The 20,736-nt window shown below is 39.4% G+C and overlaps 1 protein-coding gene across 1 annotated transcript; it reads right to left on the minus strand.

Annotated features, from left to right (window-relative positions):
• Positions 1 to 6,037: 6,037 nt before the first annotated feature.
• LOC115355870 (trace amine-associated receptor 1-like) lies at positions 6,038 to 7,018 on the minus strand. Its single transcript, XM_030046795.1, has one exon. It carries the CDS (start codon positions 7,016 to 7,018, stop codon positions 6,038 to 6,040), a length of 981 nt encoding a protein of 326 aa, XP_029902655.1.
• Between the last annotated feature and the right edge of the window lie 13,718 nt (positions 7,019 to 20,736).

Here is a 20,736-nt window from a genome sequence, read left to right on the forward strand (position 1 = left end):
GTTTGTCCTCTGGTTCCTGTTATCCTGCTAAATAAGTTTTGATTTTAGATGAATTATTAGTACAAAATTAATCTCAATTGCATTTTCAATATTTGTTTTAGTGAGAAAATAATACATAAACATTTTCATATACACTGTGATTTTCAGTGCATTTTAAATAATAATAAAAAAATGTTTTCAAAACATACCTGTTAACTCTGCTTATAGTTGATGCAACATGAGTTGTTGATCTCTGTCCCACTGAGCAGTGAGTCTGGACTTGACTCACATTTATCAGTCCCTCGCTTATTACTATAAATAATGCAACACTGTTTTGGCCAATCAGATGCGAGTAACTAAGTATTGTTGTATGAGATAACAGTTTCACGATGAGTAATGGGGAACATTTTTAAGTTATCACATTCATGATCTGACAGTTGATCCCGATTGTGCCAGAGGAAAGGTCATGGGGTCACCACATGAAACGCCTTCTCCTCTTGTGGTAATGAATGTGCAATGCAAATTTGTATTCAAATATGTTTTAGCTCTAGCATCCGTCTCAGGTGATCTGATCATATGTGGACGGCGCTAAGTGCAGGTGTGTCATTGTGTCCTGGATACACATTTAATGTGACCTGGATGTCATCCCTTAAACTACCTTTGGAGGTGGTCAGAGACACATTGGGCCACATTGCATCTCTAGCATGAATGTGAATGCATCCCCATGAATCCATGACAACATTGCAAGAGGATCTAGTACCTTGGAAAGAGGTAGCTTTTGACAGAATTGGCAATTGTTATTCACTGTATGATCATAAAATAAAATAAGCCAAAAATCAAGAGCGTCAGAGACAACAACCTCCCTAACCTGCACAATCCCCTACATCAACATAGCCAACCTGCTGCATCTTTCATTGATGCTTTGTTCCAGAGATATTGCACAATATGTTAGTCTTGACCTTTGGCAGACCTTAACGTGGACCTAAATTTAATCAGCCCACCCTTTACTAATAAAAAGGTCCCTCCATGACATTTTATCATAACCCCTCTATTAGTGTTGTAGTTATCCTGCAAACAAACAAGTAAACAAGCAACAAACAGAGGTGAAAACTTTATCTTTGTTGGTAGAGGTAATTAACGTCAATCTGCACTTTGCCCCTGAATGGAGCCGAGTACATGTTAGTTTCAGTGTACACAAAATCAGATTAATATTAAGGAAATGGATGGCATAATATTGACCACATACTCCTGAGCTGTTTCCAACAGAAATAAAATATTATGTTGGCATACCCACATTTTAATATATAAAATATGTAATTCTAGAGTTAAAATCCAGCGGTGCATTGGTGCATGTCCATCCCTATGTTACCCTAACAGTTCACATTAAAAATAACAAGGCTGATTGTTATTTACCCTTCAAATCTTTTCAGCTCAAAGCAACATTGTAGGGTCAAGTCCTCAACCTGTGTCCTTAGCCTGTTAATTTCTTCTTGAGCTTAACTCCTTTCACTCATGGCCACGTCAACTGCAGCAGGTTCAGGGACTGAACTGTAGTCATGGTCTTAGGTCATTTTCATCATACTCTCATTACTTATATCAGTGTGATTTGAATAGTCTAGTTCTGGACTACGGGTCAGAGCAATGGCATAACAAGATACTTAAAGTGGCACATTTCATTTTAGCAAGTTGTGAAGCAACCAGTGTGATTGCTGTAAATATATAAATACTGCCTTAACACACTTGCGTAATGATGTGTGATGGATGCACTCAGTGGTGTAGTAGTCTAGTTTATTCTAGTAGGTATGCGCGCACACACACACACACACACACACACACACACACACACACAGGTTCCCTTTCTGAAACACTAATGTTAGCTCCAGCTGTAGTGTCCCCCGAAATATGGTCAAAAAGAACCCGCTTCATAACACAGAGAAGGCAACTTTATGAATGGGAAAGTGAACGTTATGTCAAAAAAACATACTGATACGTATCTTTGCGCATTTTTAAGTGGTTATACGGAAATTCGGGACCTTTTCTAGTGGGTATACGGCGTATACCTCCGGATCACGTAGACTACACCACTGGATGCACTGGCACTGCTCGGAGTTTAAATTATCTGTTTAAATATCTGTTCTGGCATTTATTCCTTATATTCCTTATTAGCGCATATCAAATCAGATAATGTGTGATATGCATGTGTAAACAGAATAATTCAAAGAACTTGTAATTGACTTTTTTTCTTGTCTTTGTGTGTGTAATCAACTTGTGAATTTTTATAGTGATATCTGAAAGTAAAATTTGGAACCCCTTTCCCCTGTGTGTTAAAAACAGTGTTTTTTGGTAATATGTGGTCATAAATAGGTGATTTTCAAAACTTTCCACCAGTGGGAATTCTTGGGACTTTTTCCCCTCACTCAGGACATACTGAGGATACAAAATCAGTTGAGTTTTTTTCTCTTGCAATTTGTCCTAGGTTTTTTCATAAAATGACTGGACGAGAGGTCAGACTGGGAATGGGTGGCTCGCCCCGGGGTATTATTATTATTTTTAATAAATGCAGGTTAAATACAGGAAATTTACGGGAAAATACTAATACGGGAGGGGCCCGGGAAAGGAGGGTAAAATACGGGAAAATCCCATCCAAAAAGGGGTACTTGACAGGTATGAATAAATTACCAGCATTTCACAATAATTAACAGTATTAATTTACAGTAATTTGTTGTAATTAAGTTCCCCTGTAATATCCCAATAAATACCTGTAAAAACTACAGTATACTTGGATTTTACAGCATTTAATTGTTATTTTACAGTAAAATCCTGCAAATCAAAACACCCCTGTTATATCACAACAAGGTCTGTAATATCACAGCAACACAGTAAAAAAATGCAAGGATTTCAATGCAAGGATTTCACAACATTCAACAGTATTATAACGGTGAAATTTTGTATTCAAATATTCCCTGGTAAGTCACATGACATAACCGAACTCTGCACTGAACCTGAAGAGGCCATTTCCCTCTTCTCTTCTGGGCTGAATGGAGAAGGTGAGCTGCATAACGTCTGTTTGCAGTACACCCATGCTATTTTAAATGATATTAGCACTATTAGCTAACTAGCTAACGTTAGCTAGCTGTAGCATTTGCCTGTGTGGTCTGATATAGGCTAGCTAACGCTAGCTAGCTAATGTTAGTGTTTGATATTTACCACAGCCGATCTTATTTAAATTTGAATACCTAAATACTGTACATTATGCTTTTACTGAACTGTTGAGTGTGCAAATGATGAGATTATGAAGGATGATGACTCAACTTGATAAATGCTGCCTGCAATACGTAAGTCTATTTAAAACTGAAACTATCTTTGCTTATTAACAGGTACGTCTTGGGCATCAATCCTGAAAGAGGCTCAAAGACCAGGAATGAACCCTCATATGAGCAGCCTTTTGAGGAAACTAATTGACTTTGAGTGGGCATAATATTTTTTTTTTTTTTTTTTTTTTTGCTGCAGCAGTAGTCAGGCTCAGTTTTGAGTAGTTCTTTTTGTACTTTTTTTTTTTTTTAAAAGACAACCTTGCACTACAAGATTTTTATACAACGCTGTTGGGTGTGGATTATAGAATGTTTGAGACTGAGAGGAGCACCTGACCCCTTCACGACATCCCTTCATCGCTCTCTCCCTTCCTCTATTTCCTTGCCATGTAGGCCTCATTCCCATCCTCTTACTGTTATTGTGACACAGCTGGGTAGTTGAATGGCAAGTTTCTGCACAGTTTCTCTGCATATTCTCTGCTTTAAAAAGTTTGACTAGGACTAGGAAGTTGAATTTCTTGAATTCTTGAATTTCTTGGCATTTATGTTGAATAACCCTTTATTTGTAAATAAATATGCCATTTGGCTAACATTGACTTTACCTCAGAGTTGTGTGCTGGTGTGTTAATTGTACAATGATTGTAAATTCACAGTAAATGGAAACTTCATCTGCACTACTTTCACAGTAAATTACTGGCCAATTTTTGCATGATTTCCACAGTATACATAGTAAATTCACAGTAAAATACTGTCAACTTATGCATTACTTTCACAGTACACACTGTAAAAGTACAGAGCCTTGTTGTAATGATGTACAGCAGAAGGTTGTAATTCCCCAGTAATGTACTGTAATATCACAGTAATTGCTTTGTCACTGAAGCTGTTAAGTTACAGTACACAGTTGTGCTTTTACAACAATACATTGTAATATCAAAGATGTGAAATTACAGTAAATTGCTGTGAGTACATTTCACAGTATATTGCTGTAATCCTTACTGTGAAAGTCATGCAAAACTTATCCAATAATTTATTGTGAATTCACAGTGAAAAATTTTGCAGTGTATGAAATGAAAAAAGGTAAAAGAAAAGCAGTATGAAATGAAAAGCACTGTAAAAGAAAAGCAATATGGAATGAAAATAAAATGAAAATGAACAAAACAAGTAATGCATTTTATGTTTTCATTTAGGCTATAATGTTCACAGCATGTCAATGTCAACAAAGGTAGGCCTACTACATGCTGAACTTTAACCAGCTCCTTTGTTTCCTGTCTGCCATTATTGGACAAACTGATTAATCCAGGTGTGACTGACCTCAGTAGTCATAACAACAATGGTCAGACACACCTGGATTAATCAATATGTCCAATAATGAAAGACAGGAAACAAAGGAGCTGGCTGAAGTTCAGGACGTAGTGGAGCTGCATAAAGCCAGTTGCAGTTTGTAGGTGGTTGACAAGTGGTGATTGATCCATCTGTCTTAAAATGTAAGGGATACTGGAGCTTAGTTGGGGTGGTGGGACGGCTTGCGGCGGGTGCCAGAAAATATCCTTTATTTTCAAATCCAAAACTTGACAGGTATGTTTATTATAGTGTAGGTTACTATCCAGGGAGGGCTGGTGAAGGTCACTGAAGCACTGAGGCTTAAAAATCTTCATCTGCAAGACTAAAACTGTGTCGACCTCAAAAATGTGGACACCCTGTATGGTGTTTAACTACTAGAACAATGCAGACAGAGAAAAAAAAAATCTTGGTCAATTTCTACCGTTTCATTATGGAGTATCTATTTATCTATCTATCTAACTATCTATCTATCTATCTGTCTATCTATCTATAAGTATGTGTGTGTGTGTGTGTGTGTGTGTGTGTGTGTGTGTGTAGATATATATTATTATACATTTCATCCTATTTAAACATATGTCACAGATCCTTAAATTTGCATTGGCATCTAATTACTATTGCACTTTCTAGTTAGATGAAAAACTGCATTTCATTGTACTTTTTCTACCTCAGTGAAAATAAAGTTGAATCTAATTGAAACTACCACTTTAAGGGATCTGTGTCTATGCTTCTGTGCATGGAGATTAATTTTCTAAATGTGGTTACTGAACTCACTGTGTTTTCAGTTGACACAGCACAGCATTATAAATTCATTAGAATACCCTCATGTATCTCAGAATCCAGTCGTGGAAACCCTCTGCCTGGCATACTCAGGTATTAAAAGAATGAATGCGAACATTTTACTGCCTTCTTGTATGGTTTTTACTGTTTTTACTGTGCACATTCAGACTCACAACATTTTTGGTATATTGTTATGGAATCAAAAAATAAGATTGATTGTGTGTTGATTGAATAAAGTCCAGTAAGTAAACCAAGTGAATCTGCTACATTGTTGGCATTTTTATTAACTGATTTTTTTTTTTTTTTTTTTTTTTTTTTACACACACACACACACACACACACACACACACACACACACACACACACACAAATTATTTCCCCTATATAGTAATTTCCTGCTCAGTCAGTGAGTAAATAAAAGCCATGTTTCATCTTGTTTTGGCAAACTAGAAAACTGTTCTGTCTGTGGTGTTAAACAATCATCTTACTAGCTCAAACTGAATAATATTATAACTGGAATAAGTTCAAACGTTGAGTTACTAAAAGTAGACTGTGTGTGTAGAGCACATGAAGTGATTTTGCTGGACCAAACACTATCGACATATTACTTCAACACTCCAGTCAAACAGTCAGAGCAGTTTTGAGTTTGCAAAATTCCCCTGAAATATTTTACCAGAAATGATCATTCGGAAAGCCACTCGGAACCAGCTGTAAAAGAAGGCATAAATGAATGGATTGAGCACTGAATTAGAGCTTCCGAGTAAAGCAAATGTTTCAATGGCAGTTATTGGAATTGAATAATTAATTAATGGGTTTATGGTCACACCAGTAAAGAAAGGAGTCCAACAGATCAGAAAAGCTCCCATAACAATAGCCAGAGTTTTGGTGGCCTTTCTCTCCATCTTACTGACAGACGCTCCAGACTTTACACTCTGACAGTTTGAGTTCTGGATGCTGTGTGCCTGTTTCTGTGCCACCAGGAAAATTTTAAAGTAGGTACTGAGCATTATAACTGCTGGGAGGTAAAATGAGAGAACACATCCAATGATGCCTGAAACCGGGATATGAAATGAGAAACACAGTTGCTCACATTTTTCTTCATTACGTCCCACAGCTGTAATGCCAATTCCAACCAGGGCAGAAACTCCCCAGCTCAACAGAATCATTATTGCAGAGGCACGAGCATTTATTTTACTTTTATACCTCAGAGGATGACACACTGCAACATATCTGTCAATAGAAATAAAACATAAGTTCAGAATAGAAGATGTAGTTAGTGAGACATCAAAGCTGTGCCGTATCTTACAAATGAAATCTCCAAGATACCAACAAGAACTTACAGAAAACACAATGACCAATGGCAGCACTAAAGCCCCAACAAGGAGGTCAGACATGGCCAGAGAGAGAATCAGGTAGTTAGTTGGAGTGTGGAGCTGTTTGAAGTAAATGATGGCAATGATTACAAGAAGGTTTCCACACAGTGTCAGAACAGATATTGAGCCAAGGAAAACATACAATAATACACGTATTGTTGAGGGGATAATTGCCATTTTGCAGGATACATTGTCTGATTCGTAACACAGATGTATGTCCTTTCCAGTATTCGTCATGTTGAAAATTAATTCATATTCCATATCTGTCCTCTGGTTCCTGTTATCCTGCTAAATAAGTTTTGATTTTAGATGAATTATTAGTACAAAATTAATCTCAATTGCATTTTCAATATTTGTTTTAGTGAGAAAATAATACATAAACATTTTAGATACACTGTGATTTTCAGTGCATTTTAAATAATAAAAAAATGTTTTCAAAACATACCTGTTAACTGTGCTTATAGTTGATGCAACATGAGTTGTTGATCTCTGTCCCACTGAGCAGTGAGTCTGGACTTGACTCACATTTATCAGTCCCTCGCTTATTACTATAAATAATGCAACATTGTTTTGGCCAATCAGATGCAAGTAACTAAGTATTATTGTGTATGAGATAACAGTTTCACGATGAGTAATGGGGAACATTTTTAAGTTATCACATTCATAATCTGACAGTTGATCCCGATTGTGCCAGAGGAAAGGTGATGGGGTCACCACATGAAACGCCTTCTCCTCTTGTGGTAATGAATGTGCAATGCAAATGTGTATTCAAATATGTTTTCGCGCTAGCATCCGTCTCAGGTGATCTGATCATATGTGGACAGCTCTAAGTACAGGTGTGTCATTGTGTCCTGGATACACATTTAATGTGACCTGGATGTCATCCCTTAAACTACCTTTGGAGGTGGTCAGAGACACATTGGGCCACAGTGCATCTCTAGCATGAATGTGAATGCATCCCCATGAATCCATGACAACATTACAAGAGGATCTAGTACCTTGGAAAGAGGCAGCTTTTGACAGAATTGGTAATTGTTATTCACTGTATGATCATAAAATAAAATAAGCCAAAAATAAAGGGCGTCAGAGACAGCAACCTCCCCAACCTGCACAATCCCCTACATCAACATAGCCAACCTGCTGCATCTTTCATTGATGCTTTGTTCCAGAGATATTGCCCAATATGTTAGTCTTGACCTTTGGCTGAACTTAACATGGATCTAAATTGAATCAGCTCACCCTTTACAGATAAAAAGGTCCCTCCATGAAGTTTCATCATAACCCCTCTATTAGTTTTGTAGTTATCCTGCAAACAAACAAGTAAACAAGCAGCAAGCACAGGTGAAAACATTATCTTTGTTGGCAGAGGTAATGAACGTCAATCGGCACTTTGCCTCTGAATGGAACCGAGTACATGTTAGTTTCAGTGTGCACAAAATCAGATTAATATTAAGAAAATCCAGTGGTGCATTGGTGCATGTCCATCCCTATGTTACCCTAACAGTTCGCATTAAAAATAACAAGGCTGATTGTCATTTACCGTTCAAATCTTTTCAGCTCAAAGCAACATTTTAGGGTCAAGTCCTCAACCTGTGTCCTTAGCCTGTTAATTTCTTCTTGAGCTTAACTCCTTTCACTCAAGGCCACGTCAACTGCAGCAGGTTCAGGGACTGAACTGTTGTCATGGTCTTAGGTCATTTTCATCATACTCTCATTATTTATCAGTGTGATTTGAGTAGTCTAGTTCTGGACTACTGGTCAGAGCAATGGCATAACAATATACTTAAAGTGGCACATTTCATTTTAGCAAGTTGTGAAGCAATCAGTGTGATTGCTGTAAACATATAAATACTGCCGTAAAACACTTGCGTAATGATGCATGATGGATCTTGGGGTCTGTGTAAGTGTATGAGTGAGTGTAAAATGGAACAGGAGACTGACAAGTATATCAGGGCAGTGGCTGCAGTTATGCAGTCATTGTAGTGGACCATTGTAGTGGAGCCCTTTGAGGTGGTTAGTTACACAGGAAAAACTGGAGAGTATTTTTCCCAGAGTAACTGTTATTATTTTTTCTCTCAAATAGTTACATTTACTCATATAGAGTGGTGAAGTCCCGCCCCTTCCGGTGGACCCCCATGGGACCTTTCGGAGCGAAAAAAATGAATGGTGTTCAATGGACAGAAAATAATTATTTTCTGGTCCCCTGTCGTTATGCCATGGATTACACAAATGTTGTTTATAGGCTTAAATAACAATTTTTCATGTCAAGAGTTTGACCGTTTATTGCGCCATTGTTCAGTTAAATGCTGTTGAGAAAACACAATTAGAAAGACTACATACTGTGTCGCGTATGTGACGTCACGTCATCGCCGTTTCCCTCCATCCAGATTCAAGTCAAGATGCCGGTGTGTTTTGTTCCCGATTGTCCGCGTCTCCGAGGGCCGACGGAGCGCCGGGCCGGGCGGGAGGGCGAGCGGACCCCGCCGTTGGGCAGAAAAACTCAGAACCTCAAAAGCTCAGCATGGAGCAGAGAAATCGCCATGTCTGTTGCAGGCTTCCAGTGCGGGTGGTGACGTATATCATTCGCACCGAGAGCAGCGAAGAGTTGTAGTTCACAAAGCGGGCTCACACAAAACCTAACATTATTAATATTCTTCGCGCTAAATTGTAGTCTTCTTTGCGTGAAAAATTATCTTTAAATATCACAAACAACATATGTGAAATCCATGGCACAATTCAAACGGGACCAGAAAATAATTTTTATCTACCCATTGAAAAGCATTCATAATTTTTTGCTTTTGAGGACCCATGTACCGGAAGTGGGTGGGCGGGACATCACCACTCTATTGGGGCATAATCATTGCCTGTGGCCAATAGAGTAAGAGCAAAGTTCCAGAAGAATTTCTATTGGAGTAATACAGTAAAGCCACGCCTACTATGCTCACAAATTGAAATCTGAAGGCGCCATTTTTTCTCTCCGCACTTCTTCACAGCACAATACTAGTGGAAGAGCAAGGAGTATTTTCTTCACTTTTATGGATCAAATACCAGGTAAGATTATTATTATTATTATTATCATTATTATTATTATTATTATTGTTATTGGTTAACTTAGTCAACGGCAATATGTGTAACTGATTTGCAACTTTACAGTTGGCCATAGTTGCCTAGCCATCATGCTGGTGGATGCTAGCATGTTGGCTAACACTACGTTAGCACACACGTTAATAATTAAACTTTTTACTGGTCTGTGGACCGTAACATGTTAACACCATGTATGTCGGTGCAACACGAGTGTTAAATTTTCAACAGTCCTGCTATCATGTGTATTTATTTATTTATTTATTTACACACTAATCAACATGTCGGTGCAGAGTTAGGAATTACATGTTGCATTTTAGCAGTCTTTGCTGAGCCAGTGGTCAGACTCTGTGTGTTTGACTCTAAACAGAGTCATATCAGTTTGGCACGATGTGTCTATAACTCTAAAAAGAGGTTTTGTTGGTTTATGGTTTTACTGAGCGGTAAATGGACATAACACGTTAATTTGACACACTGTTTGGTTCAACAAGCAGTGTTGCCAGGTGGGAAATGTAGGATTATTGTACCAAGACTCAAAATTATCGTATTTTTAGGGAAATTATTGTACACCTGTGCGGGTGCTGCCACGTTGTTCTGAGACAAAAGCATAGACGTCACTCGTATCTCACACTCAGCAAAGCACGACTGGCTGGAACGATGTCACATGGGGATAGATGCCTTCAGGGTTAAAAAAAAAAACAAAACTCTCCGGCAGACAGTTGCGGTAGGCAATCATTTGAAATGGTCAAATTATCGTACATTTGGCCTTTTTGGGGATTATTGATCGTACATTGTACAGAGGGCCAAATTATCGTACAAATACGATAATTATTGTACACCTAGCAACCCTGTCAACGAGTATGTTTCTCTGACCCGAGCATTGCACCCGGTTGACTAATGTGGGGAGCCGTCTGTCTGTGCTGAGCGCTTCACCTCAGAGCACGCTGAGCACGAGGGGGAGGAGTGTGACTGAGTGACACACAGCACACTGAGCGCATGGGGGGAGGGAGGGGCATACGCAGCACAGGGACAGTGAGACAGAGCAGGAGCGGCGAGATGGAGAGAGCGAGAGATTTGTGCAGCGCTTCAGGTAGAAAAGAGAGTCAGACGGCAAGCTGCCAACTTCAAAGGTACGAGATGACTGACAGGAAAAGGAGCAAAGTTTGGAACCATTTTAATGCAGTAGTCGGGGAGCCAAAGTCTCAAAAGCTCAATAAATTGGGTTGAACCTGACATGGTCTGCCATACTTTTTATTGTGTTTTTTCTGTTAACTTTGACCCTAAGGACCAATAATTGGAGGGTCTGCTCTGCTGGAAATATCGCGAAAAAAATTGTGGCCGTTTTAGTGTATGCACCCTGTATTTTTTATCAGAAAAATGTTAAAAACGATTTTTTCCCTCAAATCCTCAGTGGGTTGGGTAGGCTGTCAATAAATGCATTCCCAGATACACAGAACACGTGCTGACAACATCCACTGAAAAAATAACTCTTAAAACACATTTCTTAATTATTTTGCATCAATTTAATACAAACAAATTAGGCGTTTTCTCACTTTTTTCCAATATTTTCATCTTTACTTCATTGGCAATCAGTTATTCCACCAAGTTATGACATCAGTCAATATGCCATTCTTTTCAACAAACTGTTTCAACAAACACACACACACACACACACACACACACACACACACACACACACACACACGGCCTACTTAAGTGTCCCTGTCTTCAAGCGCAAGTTCAATCCTTGAGCATCTGTTTGGGTCCCCGGTGCAGAGACATGCAATGCCACACTTCACATTGGCTCTTGCACAGCAGCATCCTCGGGAACACATGCTTTTCTTGCAACGGCAGTATTTGCTGTGCTTGAGTTCTGAAGGTTTTGCCTCTTTCAGCATCATCGTTGCCACCAATTTGCCATTGACAAGTTGTCTCCCAAAATCAGTTGCAGCTGGGTAGGTTGGCTTAACCAGGTGTGCCCGCTTACACACAGCCAACTGATGCAGGGCTCGGCGAAGGTGTAATAGGAAGGCATCTTCAGTTGGTGGAAGACAACGCATGTCTCCTTTGATGCTCACAAAGAGATGGGCTCGCAGTGCATCCAGAGTACCACCAAAGTCACTGTCACTTACCACAGATGATGATGAGCAGCTTTGAAATCCGTTGGTTACTGTCGGTTGGTTGTGTGTGTAAGTGTGCCATGATGCTTAATATCCAGCATGTTTTTCAGAATTTTGAGTTGTCTAAAATTCCATTGAAGTTCTGCGCCTGTTGATCGCCAACTAGTAGTTAAATCATCACAGATCCAATGATTTTGGTTGGATTTTTATAATTTTTTTTCTGTGGAATGAGTATGGCATATTGACTGATGTCATAACTTGGTGGAATAATTGATTGCCAATGAAGTAAAGATGAAAATATTGGAAAAAAGTGAGAAAACGCCTAATTTGTTTGCATTAAATTAATGCAAAATAATTAAGAAATGTGTTTTAAGAGTTATTTTTTCAGTGGATGTTGTCAGCACATGTGTTCTGTGTATCTGGGAATGCATTTATTGACAGCCTACCCAACCCACTGAGGATTTGAGGGAAAAAATCGTTTTTAACATTTTTCTGATAAAAAATACAGGGTGCATACACTGAAATGGCCACAATTTTTTTTCGCGATATTTCCAGCAGAGCAGACCCTCCAATTATTGGTCCTTAGGGTCAAAGTTAACAGAAAAAACACAAATAAAAAGTATGGCAGACCATGTCAGGTTCAACCCATTTTTGAGACTTTGGCTCCCCAACTACAGTGGACAATCCAAAAGCAGAGTGTAGGCTGTGCAAAGTTAAAATATCTCACAGAGCAGGCTCCACAGATAACTTGCACAGTCACATGGGAACTGTTCATTCTACAGTAGAATTAGAGGTAAAAAGACAAGCAATGGAACCTGCTACTAATGAAGGTGTCAGTGTGTCTACTGCATCTGTTGCTGCTCTAGTCTCATCCAGTACAACACCACAACCACCAACAACCCGCAGCTCAATGAGACAGAACACAATTGATGAAGAACTGGCTAAAATGATTGCACTTGATTTCCAACCATTTTCAGTCGTGGATAATAAAGGATTCAGAAGGTTTACTCATGCACTCAATCCAATGTATGCAATTCCAATAATTATCCCCAGATATCAAGCAGCATTTAGCAGCAGCACAAAAGGACCTTAATGTAAACAAGCCTTAGTGCTTTCTTGGGTTTAAATCCTATTGACTTGTATCTGAACTGTGCTGGACTGTGATTTTCCTTTGGAAACTGCTAATAATGTATTCAGTCGATCAATTTATCTAGATGAAAATGTAGAGTGGGATTGTTATTGGCATATATATAGCAAATATGGACCTAGATAACCTACATGTAGATAGTGCTTTTGTAATGGTTTCCGATTGCAATACTCCTCATAATGCATCAGTTGTTGTTCCCTAATATTTAGTAACTGTTATTATTTATATTCCATCAAGGATGCAGGCTGTACGTGTCAAGTACCAAGAGCGTCAGAAGTACATTTGTTATGAGGGACAACTGACCTTCAAATCCTTTTTAGAGTGTAGTGAGTGAAACATTTAAAGGATAGAGTGAACACGTCAATGTATTCAGTAGGGCGGTCAATCTTACTCATGTCATCCAATTCAATTTTCAGTGGCTATTTTAATATTCCATTTTTTGACATTTTCATGAATTGAAAATAATAAGCAATAATATTGCTTACCCAAGAGGTACTTGGGTCAAGTGGTACGGCCGGGTGCCCCAGTGGGAGAAAGGCGAAACGGCAGTAGGTAAAACCCCCCACTCCCCCCTCTTAGTTTAGTTACTGGGGCTTGAGTGTTTGGGTCACTGACACGGTTGGGTTGTTTTTAAGTTTGACTTTTCAAGGAGAAGTAAATAGTTATAGATTTTTAGTTTCTAGCAGCAATAATTAGCCTATTAAGATACATATTAATGATATATATGTACAGCTAAATTGATTGATAATGAATTGTTATTGCAGATAAAATATTGATAATATCTGGAATAACAATAATAGTGATACCAATACTAATAGTACAATAATAATAATAATAATAATAATAATAATAATAACAACAGCAACAATAATAATAACAGTATAATTGATAATATCTAGAATAACAATAATAGTGATAACAATAATATTAGTATAATTCGTAGTATCTGGCATAACAGTAATGACAATAGTAGTGATAATAATAATAATAACAATAATGGTAAAGATATTTAGTTTCTAACAGCAATAATTAGCCTTTTAAGATACATATGAATGATATATATATGTATAGCTAAATTGATTGATAATGTATTGTTATTCCAGATATAATATTGATAATATCTGGAATAACAATAATAGTGATATCAATAACAACAACAATAACAATAATAATAATAATAATAATAATAAAGATATTTAATTTCAAAACAACAACAATAATTAGCCTATTAAGATACATATTAATGATATATATATATATATATATATATATATATATATATATATATATATATAGCTAAAATGAGAGGGAGCGGGGAGGGAAGAAGCAAAAAAAAAAAAACAAAAAAAAAACAGAAAGGTCTGTTATGGATTGGGTATATGGTCTGATATGTGGTCATGTACAGTACAGGCCAAAAGTTTGGACACACCTTCTCATTCAATGCGTTTTCTTTATTTTCATGACTGTTTACATTGTAGATTCTAACTGAAGGAATCAAAACTATGAATGAACACATGTGGGGTTATGTACTTAACAAAAAAAGGTGAAATAACTGAAAACATGTTTTATATTCTAGTTTCTTCTTCTTCTTTCTTCCCCTTTGCTCTGATTACTGCTTTGCACACTCTTGGCATTCCCTCGATGAGCTTCAAGAGGTAGTCACCTGAAATGGTTTTCCAACAGTCTTGAAGGAGTTCCCAGAGGTGTTTAGCACTTGTTGGCCCCTTTGCCTTCACTCTGCGGTCCAGCTCATCCCAAACCATCTCGATTGGGTTCAGGTCCGGTGACTGTGGAGGCCAGGTCATCTGCCGCAGCACTCCATCACTCTCCTTCTTGGTCAAATAGCCCTTACACAGCCTGGAGGTGTGTTTGGGGTCATTGTCCTGTTGAAAAATAAATGATGGTCCAACTAAACGCAAACCGGATGGGATGGCATGTCGCTGCAGGATGCTGTGGTAGCCATGCTGATTCAGTGTGCCTTCAATTTTGAATAAATCCCCAACAGGGTCACCAGCAAAACACCCCCACACCATCACACCTCCTCCTCCATGCTTCACAGTGGGAACCAGGCATGTAGAATCCATCCGTTCACCTTTTCTGCGTCTCACAAAGACACGGCGGTTGGAACCAAAGATCTCAAATTTGGACTCATCAGACCAAAGCACAGATTTCCACTGGTCTGATGTCCATTCCTTGTGTTTCTTGGCCCAAACAAATCTCTTCTGCTTGTTGCCTCTCCTTAGCAGTGGTTTCCTAGCAGCTATTTGACCATGAAGGCCTGATTGGCGCAGTCTCCTCTTAACAGTTGTTCTAGAGGTGGGTCTGCTGCTAGAACTCTGTGTGGCATTTATCTGGTCTCTGATCTGAGCTGCTGTTAACTTGCGATTTCTGAGGCTGGTGACTCGGATGAACTTGTCCTCAGAAGCAGAGGTGACTCTTGGTCTTCCTTTCCTGGGTCGGTCCTCATGTGTGCCAGTTTCGTTGTAGCGCTTGATGGTTTTTGTGACTCCACTTGGGGACACATTTAATGTTTTTGCAATTTTACGGACTGACTGACCTTCATTTCTTAAAGTAATGATGGCCACTCGTTTTTCTTTAGTTAGCTGATTGGTTCTTGCCATAATATGAATTTTAACATTTGTCCAATAGGGCTGTTGGCTGTGTAGTAACCTGACTTCTGCACAACACAACTGATGGTCCCAACCCCATTGATAAAGCAAGAAATTCCACTAATTAACCCTGATAAGGCACACCTGTGAAGTGAAAACCATTTCAGGTGACTACCTCTTGAAGCTCATCGAGAGAATGCCAAGAGTGTGCAAAGCAGTAATCAGAGCAAAGGGTGGCTATTTTGAAGAAACTAGAATATAAAACATGTTTCCAGTTATTTCACCTTTTTTTGTTAAGTACATAACTCCACATGTGTTCATTCATAGTTTTGATTCCTTCAGTGAGAATCTACAATGTAAATAGTCATGAAAATAAAGAAAACGCATTGAATGAGAAGGTGTGTCCAAACTTTTGGCCGGTACTGTATGTGGTTCTGGTTTTGATTATTGATTTAGATTGGATTCTGGGTGGAGTTTTAGGTGATTAATGAATATGTTGCGGGGCTAGTGATTAACCTTAGCATATTAATAGCCATATGTCTCCCCTACCCATCTTTTTTTTTTACTCCCACTTAGAAGATTGAAAACATTCTAAGGGACAAACCTGGAGGAGAGAGGATCATTAATGAGTATAATCGGACAAAAAGCCTAACGGATACCAGAAGACGCGACATGGTGAAGATATTGGTAGCACACATGGCAAGTGAACATGGGTATGTTGTCATATAAACATTACGCACCCAATACGCATTTTTGGTTTTACTTTTAGAACAAGATCCTCCTTTTTGCAGAAGGCATTGGCACAGCAATACTTTTGTTTGGATCTAATATGTGTGTGTGTGTGTGTGTGTGTGTGTGTGTGTGTACTGTAGGACTAGTCCTCCAAGGCGTGTTAAAGAGGACTACGCAAAGGGCATCATTGCCTTTTTCCCATACCTGGCCGATCCCCAGGGCATTTTGGGCTATGTAAGTACATAAAACACTAAGGGCTCTAGTTTCGCAGACCAGGCGAGGCGGGGGCGTAGCGCAGATGCGCTTCGCCAACTGGGTGTGGCCAGGCGGATTTTCCAAGTTTGGCACGCCGGTCTCAGTGGCGCAAGTACTCCGCCGTCCCTCCTACCGGCGGAGGGGAAGGAGAGAAGGCATGGAGTGGGTTTGACACAGCCGATTCACATGTAACCAATCAAATGAGCCCCTGTCCTTGCCTTTAAAATGCGCTGCGTGAAGGCGTAATGAAAGTTTACACAGCTGACATGGAGGTCTATTGCCGCAGGCGGAGCGGAGCTCAGGAGACAGGCGCGGAGCGGAGACCGGCGAGCAGTGCGCACACGTCACCAAAACCTCACAGGCAGGCTTCCTGAATGTCAGACACATGAACGATGCAATAAATACCAAAAAAAAAACACTATTCAATGCTACGATCACAATCAGCACATACATATATCTCCATATCAACTGTCCCGTCACAGCTGATGTCAGATCAAAGGAGATTGGCACCGTTTGTGCTGATCGTGAGGTTTTGGTAATGTGCGCCAGCCAGCCAAACTTCCACTGCGCCAGCTCTGCTCCGCCTTGCGCTGAAAGTAGACGTGGTTTCAGGCGGCGAGCTTTTGGCGCACCTCGGCGAAGCCTTTTGGCACGAAACTGTCACTGCGCCAAGCCGAATCTGTCGGCACCTCCCCCAGCTGCGCCACCACTCCCATCTCGGCGAACCTCCGCCTGCGAAACTTGGACACTGTCCGCCTCTCCCGCTTCGCCGGTTGAAACTAGCTCTGCGCGGGGTTTGCCTCACTGCGCCACCCCGCGCTGCGCCGGGAAACTAGAGCCCTAAGTCTAACTTCTTTGATTTACTGCTGAGTTATGTTCTTAGATTTGTTAACATTTTTGTATGATGACCATTTATTCCTAACTTCAACAAGTTCAGTAGCCCAAATGTCTGACTTAATTCTTCAGAGAAGGGCATGTGTTCATTTTAAGGATAAAAATTATAACATATTTACACCTGCTCACTCAAACCAAATGACCCTTTTTTTAATTTAATTTTAGGAGCAGTATTACAATCCAGTAGATGGGAGTGGGTTTCTGGCATGGAGAGTGAAAGCACTTCAAAAAGAAGCATCAGAGGGACAAAAGAAGTGTATCTGCAGATACTGTTGGTTCAGTGTGCATCCCTGGTTGCAATATTGTATTTTTTGTTTCATTGTGTAATTAAAAGGGTGAACAGATGCTGCGGTCACTTTGTCACTCTACACAGAGGCCATTTTTTGTTATGGAACAGTATTTTATGTTGCTCATGTGTCCAAAAAAAATAAATAAATAAATAAATAAAAGTGCATTGTTTAATACTGATTTCTTATGTGTCCTTTATATATATCTATATATAGCTATATCTATCTATCTATCTATCTATCTATATACATATATCTATCTATATCTATCTATCTATATCTATATCTATATATATATATATATATATATATATATATATTAGGGATGGCTCGATACCACTTTTTCACATCCGATACCGATACCGATGCTGCAGCCTTGAGGATCGGCTGATACCGATACTGATCCGATTCTTTTTGTCACTTTAAAAGTTGTTAATAATACGTGGATGTAATTTGCTTGATACTGACATCTAAAAACACCACATTCACCTTACAACAACTATTCTGGTCCCCTAAAGAAAGAAGGAAAATATGTGACAACAACTAAAGTCATGTGTAACACTAAATAAAAGTGCAACTTGGTGCAAATTTTTCATTTGAGTTAGTTTTATCAACTCGGAGTAGTTTCACCTGGAGTTAAGCACGTGCACAACAGCTATAAGTTATAAGCTATAAGCTATAAGCTATAAGCTGTAAGAGTCACCAAGGTAACAGGGAAGCGTCGGGCGTTTTTCACCCCAATTGAATTGGAAATCTTAATGCATTCATACAGCAGTTTGAACATGTTATTTTTTATTTATTTATTTAGCAGCGGCAAAGGAGAGGGAGACGGCGTGGGAGGGTCAATGCGTAAGTTTAAATGTAGTCCGTTGCAATCAATAATATTACAGGGGAAAACTGCTTGAATTACTGCTGGCCTATTAATTTATTTCATTTAGGTGACGTGGAACGGTAACGCTCAAAAAGATAATTGTCTGGAAATGCTAAAACATCTATGCGCGGTCTTATAACCATCTCCCGACGGATATTTAATTCTCTGCGCAGTAACACTGCACCTTCATCCATGGGATCGTTGTCGAAAGGACATGCCATGTTCGTGAAAAAAAAAAGACGCCATCTAACTACTAATGGACTTCTAATAAAGGTCTACTAACTGTTTTTAAAAATCATTTATTTATTTTTATTTATTTTTTTTAAAGTAACAGACGGCAGAACTAATACGCCACGCCAAAACACGCCTGCTGACTGAATGAATGAGGAAGTTAAATACGGTGTGTGGCTGAAAGAGGGCGGACACAGAGAGAAACTCGAGGTTTCATGAGAAAAACCTGGTCCCGACCAGGTTAGTTTCATGGAGTCTGTTACTGCGGTAACTGACCGAGAGCTTAAGTTACCTCCCCCTGTGAAACAGACTAGAGTTACCCCTCTTTCTCTGCTTTGTGTTACCTCCCTTTGTGAAACGGAAAACCTGCTTTGGGAAACGAACCCAAGATTGGCTGCACCAAAACAAAAACGGTTCGCTTTTCTTTGTACTCGCCTGTAAAAAGTCTCCGTACTCCTTTCCATGATGCTTCTTCAGATGCTTTATTAAGTCCGTTGTGTTAAAACGTCCGGTTTTGCTACCACCCGTTGAGACACTCATATAGTTAACGGAGGACATGACTACAGCTCTGCAGGCTTCTGCTCACGTGATGAAAACACAGGCACATGGCAACCATGGCAACAGCTCGTCTGTGTTACGGCATGTCGCGCAAAGTGAAGTTGAGGATATATGAGATAGCTTGGGCTTATGGATCGGATCGGACGGGTTCTAATAAAAAATCCGATACCCGATCCAGTCATTTTGGCCTGGATCGGACCCGATACCGATCCAGTGGATCGGATCGGACCATCCCTAATATATATATATATATAGATAGATATAGATATAGATATATGTATATAGAAACGCCTTCTCCTCTTGTGGTAATGAATGTGCAATGCAAATTTGTATTCAAATATGTTTTAGCTCTAGCATCTGTCTCAGGTGATGAAGTTTCATCATAACCCCTCTATTAGTTTTGTAGTTATCCTGCAAACAAACAAGTAAACAAGCAACAAACACAGGTGAAAACAGGTGAAAAAAAGGGTAAATGACTGATTGTCATTTACCCTTCAATTCTTTTCAGCTCAAAGCAACATTTTAGGGTCAAGTCCTCAACCTGTGTCCTTAGCCTGTTAATTTCTTCTTGAGCTTAATTCCTTTCACTCAAGGCCACGTCAACTGCAGGTTCAGGGACTGAACTGTAGTCATGGTCATAGGTCATTTTCATTGTACTCCCATTCAGTAGTGGACCAAGTCACGGCTGGGCCGTGGTGCAAGCCACATGATCAGGCCCCCACCGCCGCCCTCCCGCCCTGAAAAAAAGAAAAGAAAAAGAAAAAATGACACAGTCCTGTGCGCAGCAGTGGACACGCCAGAAAAACACACTATAGCCTACTGTTTCATTATTGTGCTTGGCTACACAATAAATTAATGCTTTAAGTTACATTTCAATTCAATTTTATTTGTAAGTTACACACACTTGACAATCAAAGTGTCACCCCCAAGAATAAAGCCTTCAAAACAAAATAACTTGTTGAACATCTCACTTTGAGTTTGGGCCCTATCTTGCGCCAGAGTCCCTAAACCCGTTATTTGGGGATTTAGCCTTGCGTAAGAGGCATTCCCCCGCAAAAGTTGCTATCTTCTGCTGTTGCTATCAAACTGGGCTCCTAGGGGAGCACAACATGGCATTGGGAAAAAAAAAAAACACACGCCAGCACAATAAGCACATATTAAACATTACAA

The sequence above is a fragment of the Myripristis murdjan genome, chromosome 24 (genome assembly GCF_902150065.1).
Source record: "Myripristis murdjan chromosome 24, fMyrMur1.1, whole genome shotgun sequence".
Lineage (NCBI taxonomy): Eukaryota > Metazoa > Chordata > Actinopteri > Holocentriformes > Holocentridae > Myripristis > Myripristis murdjan.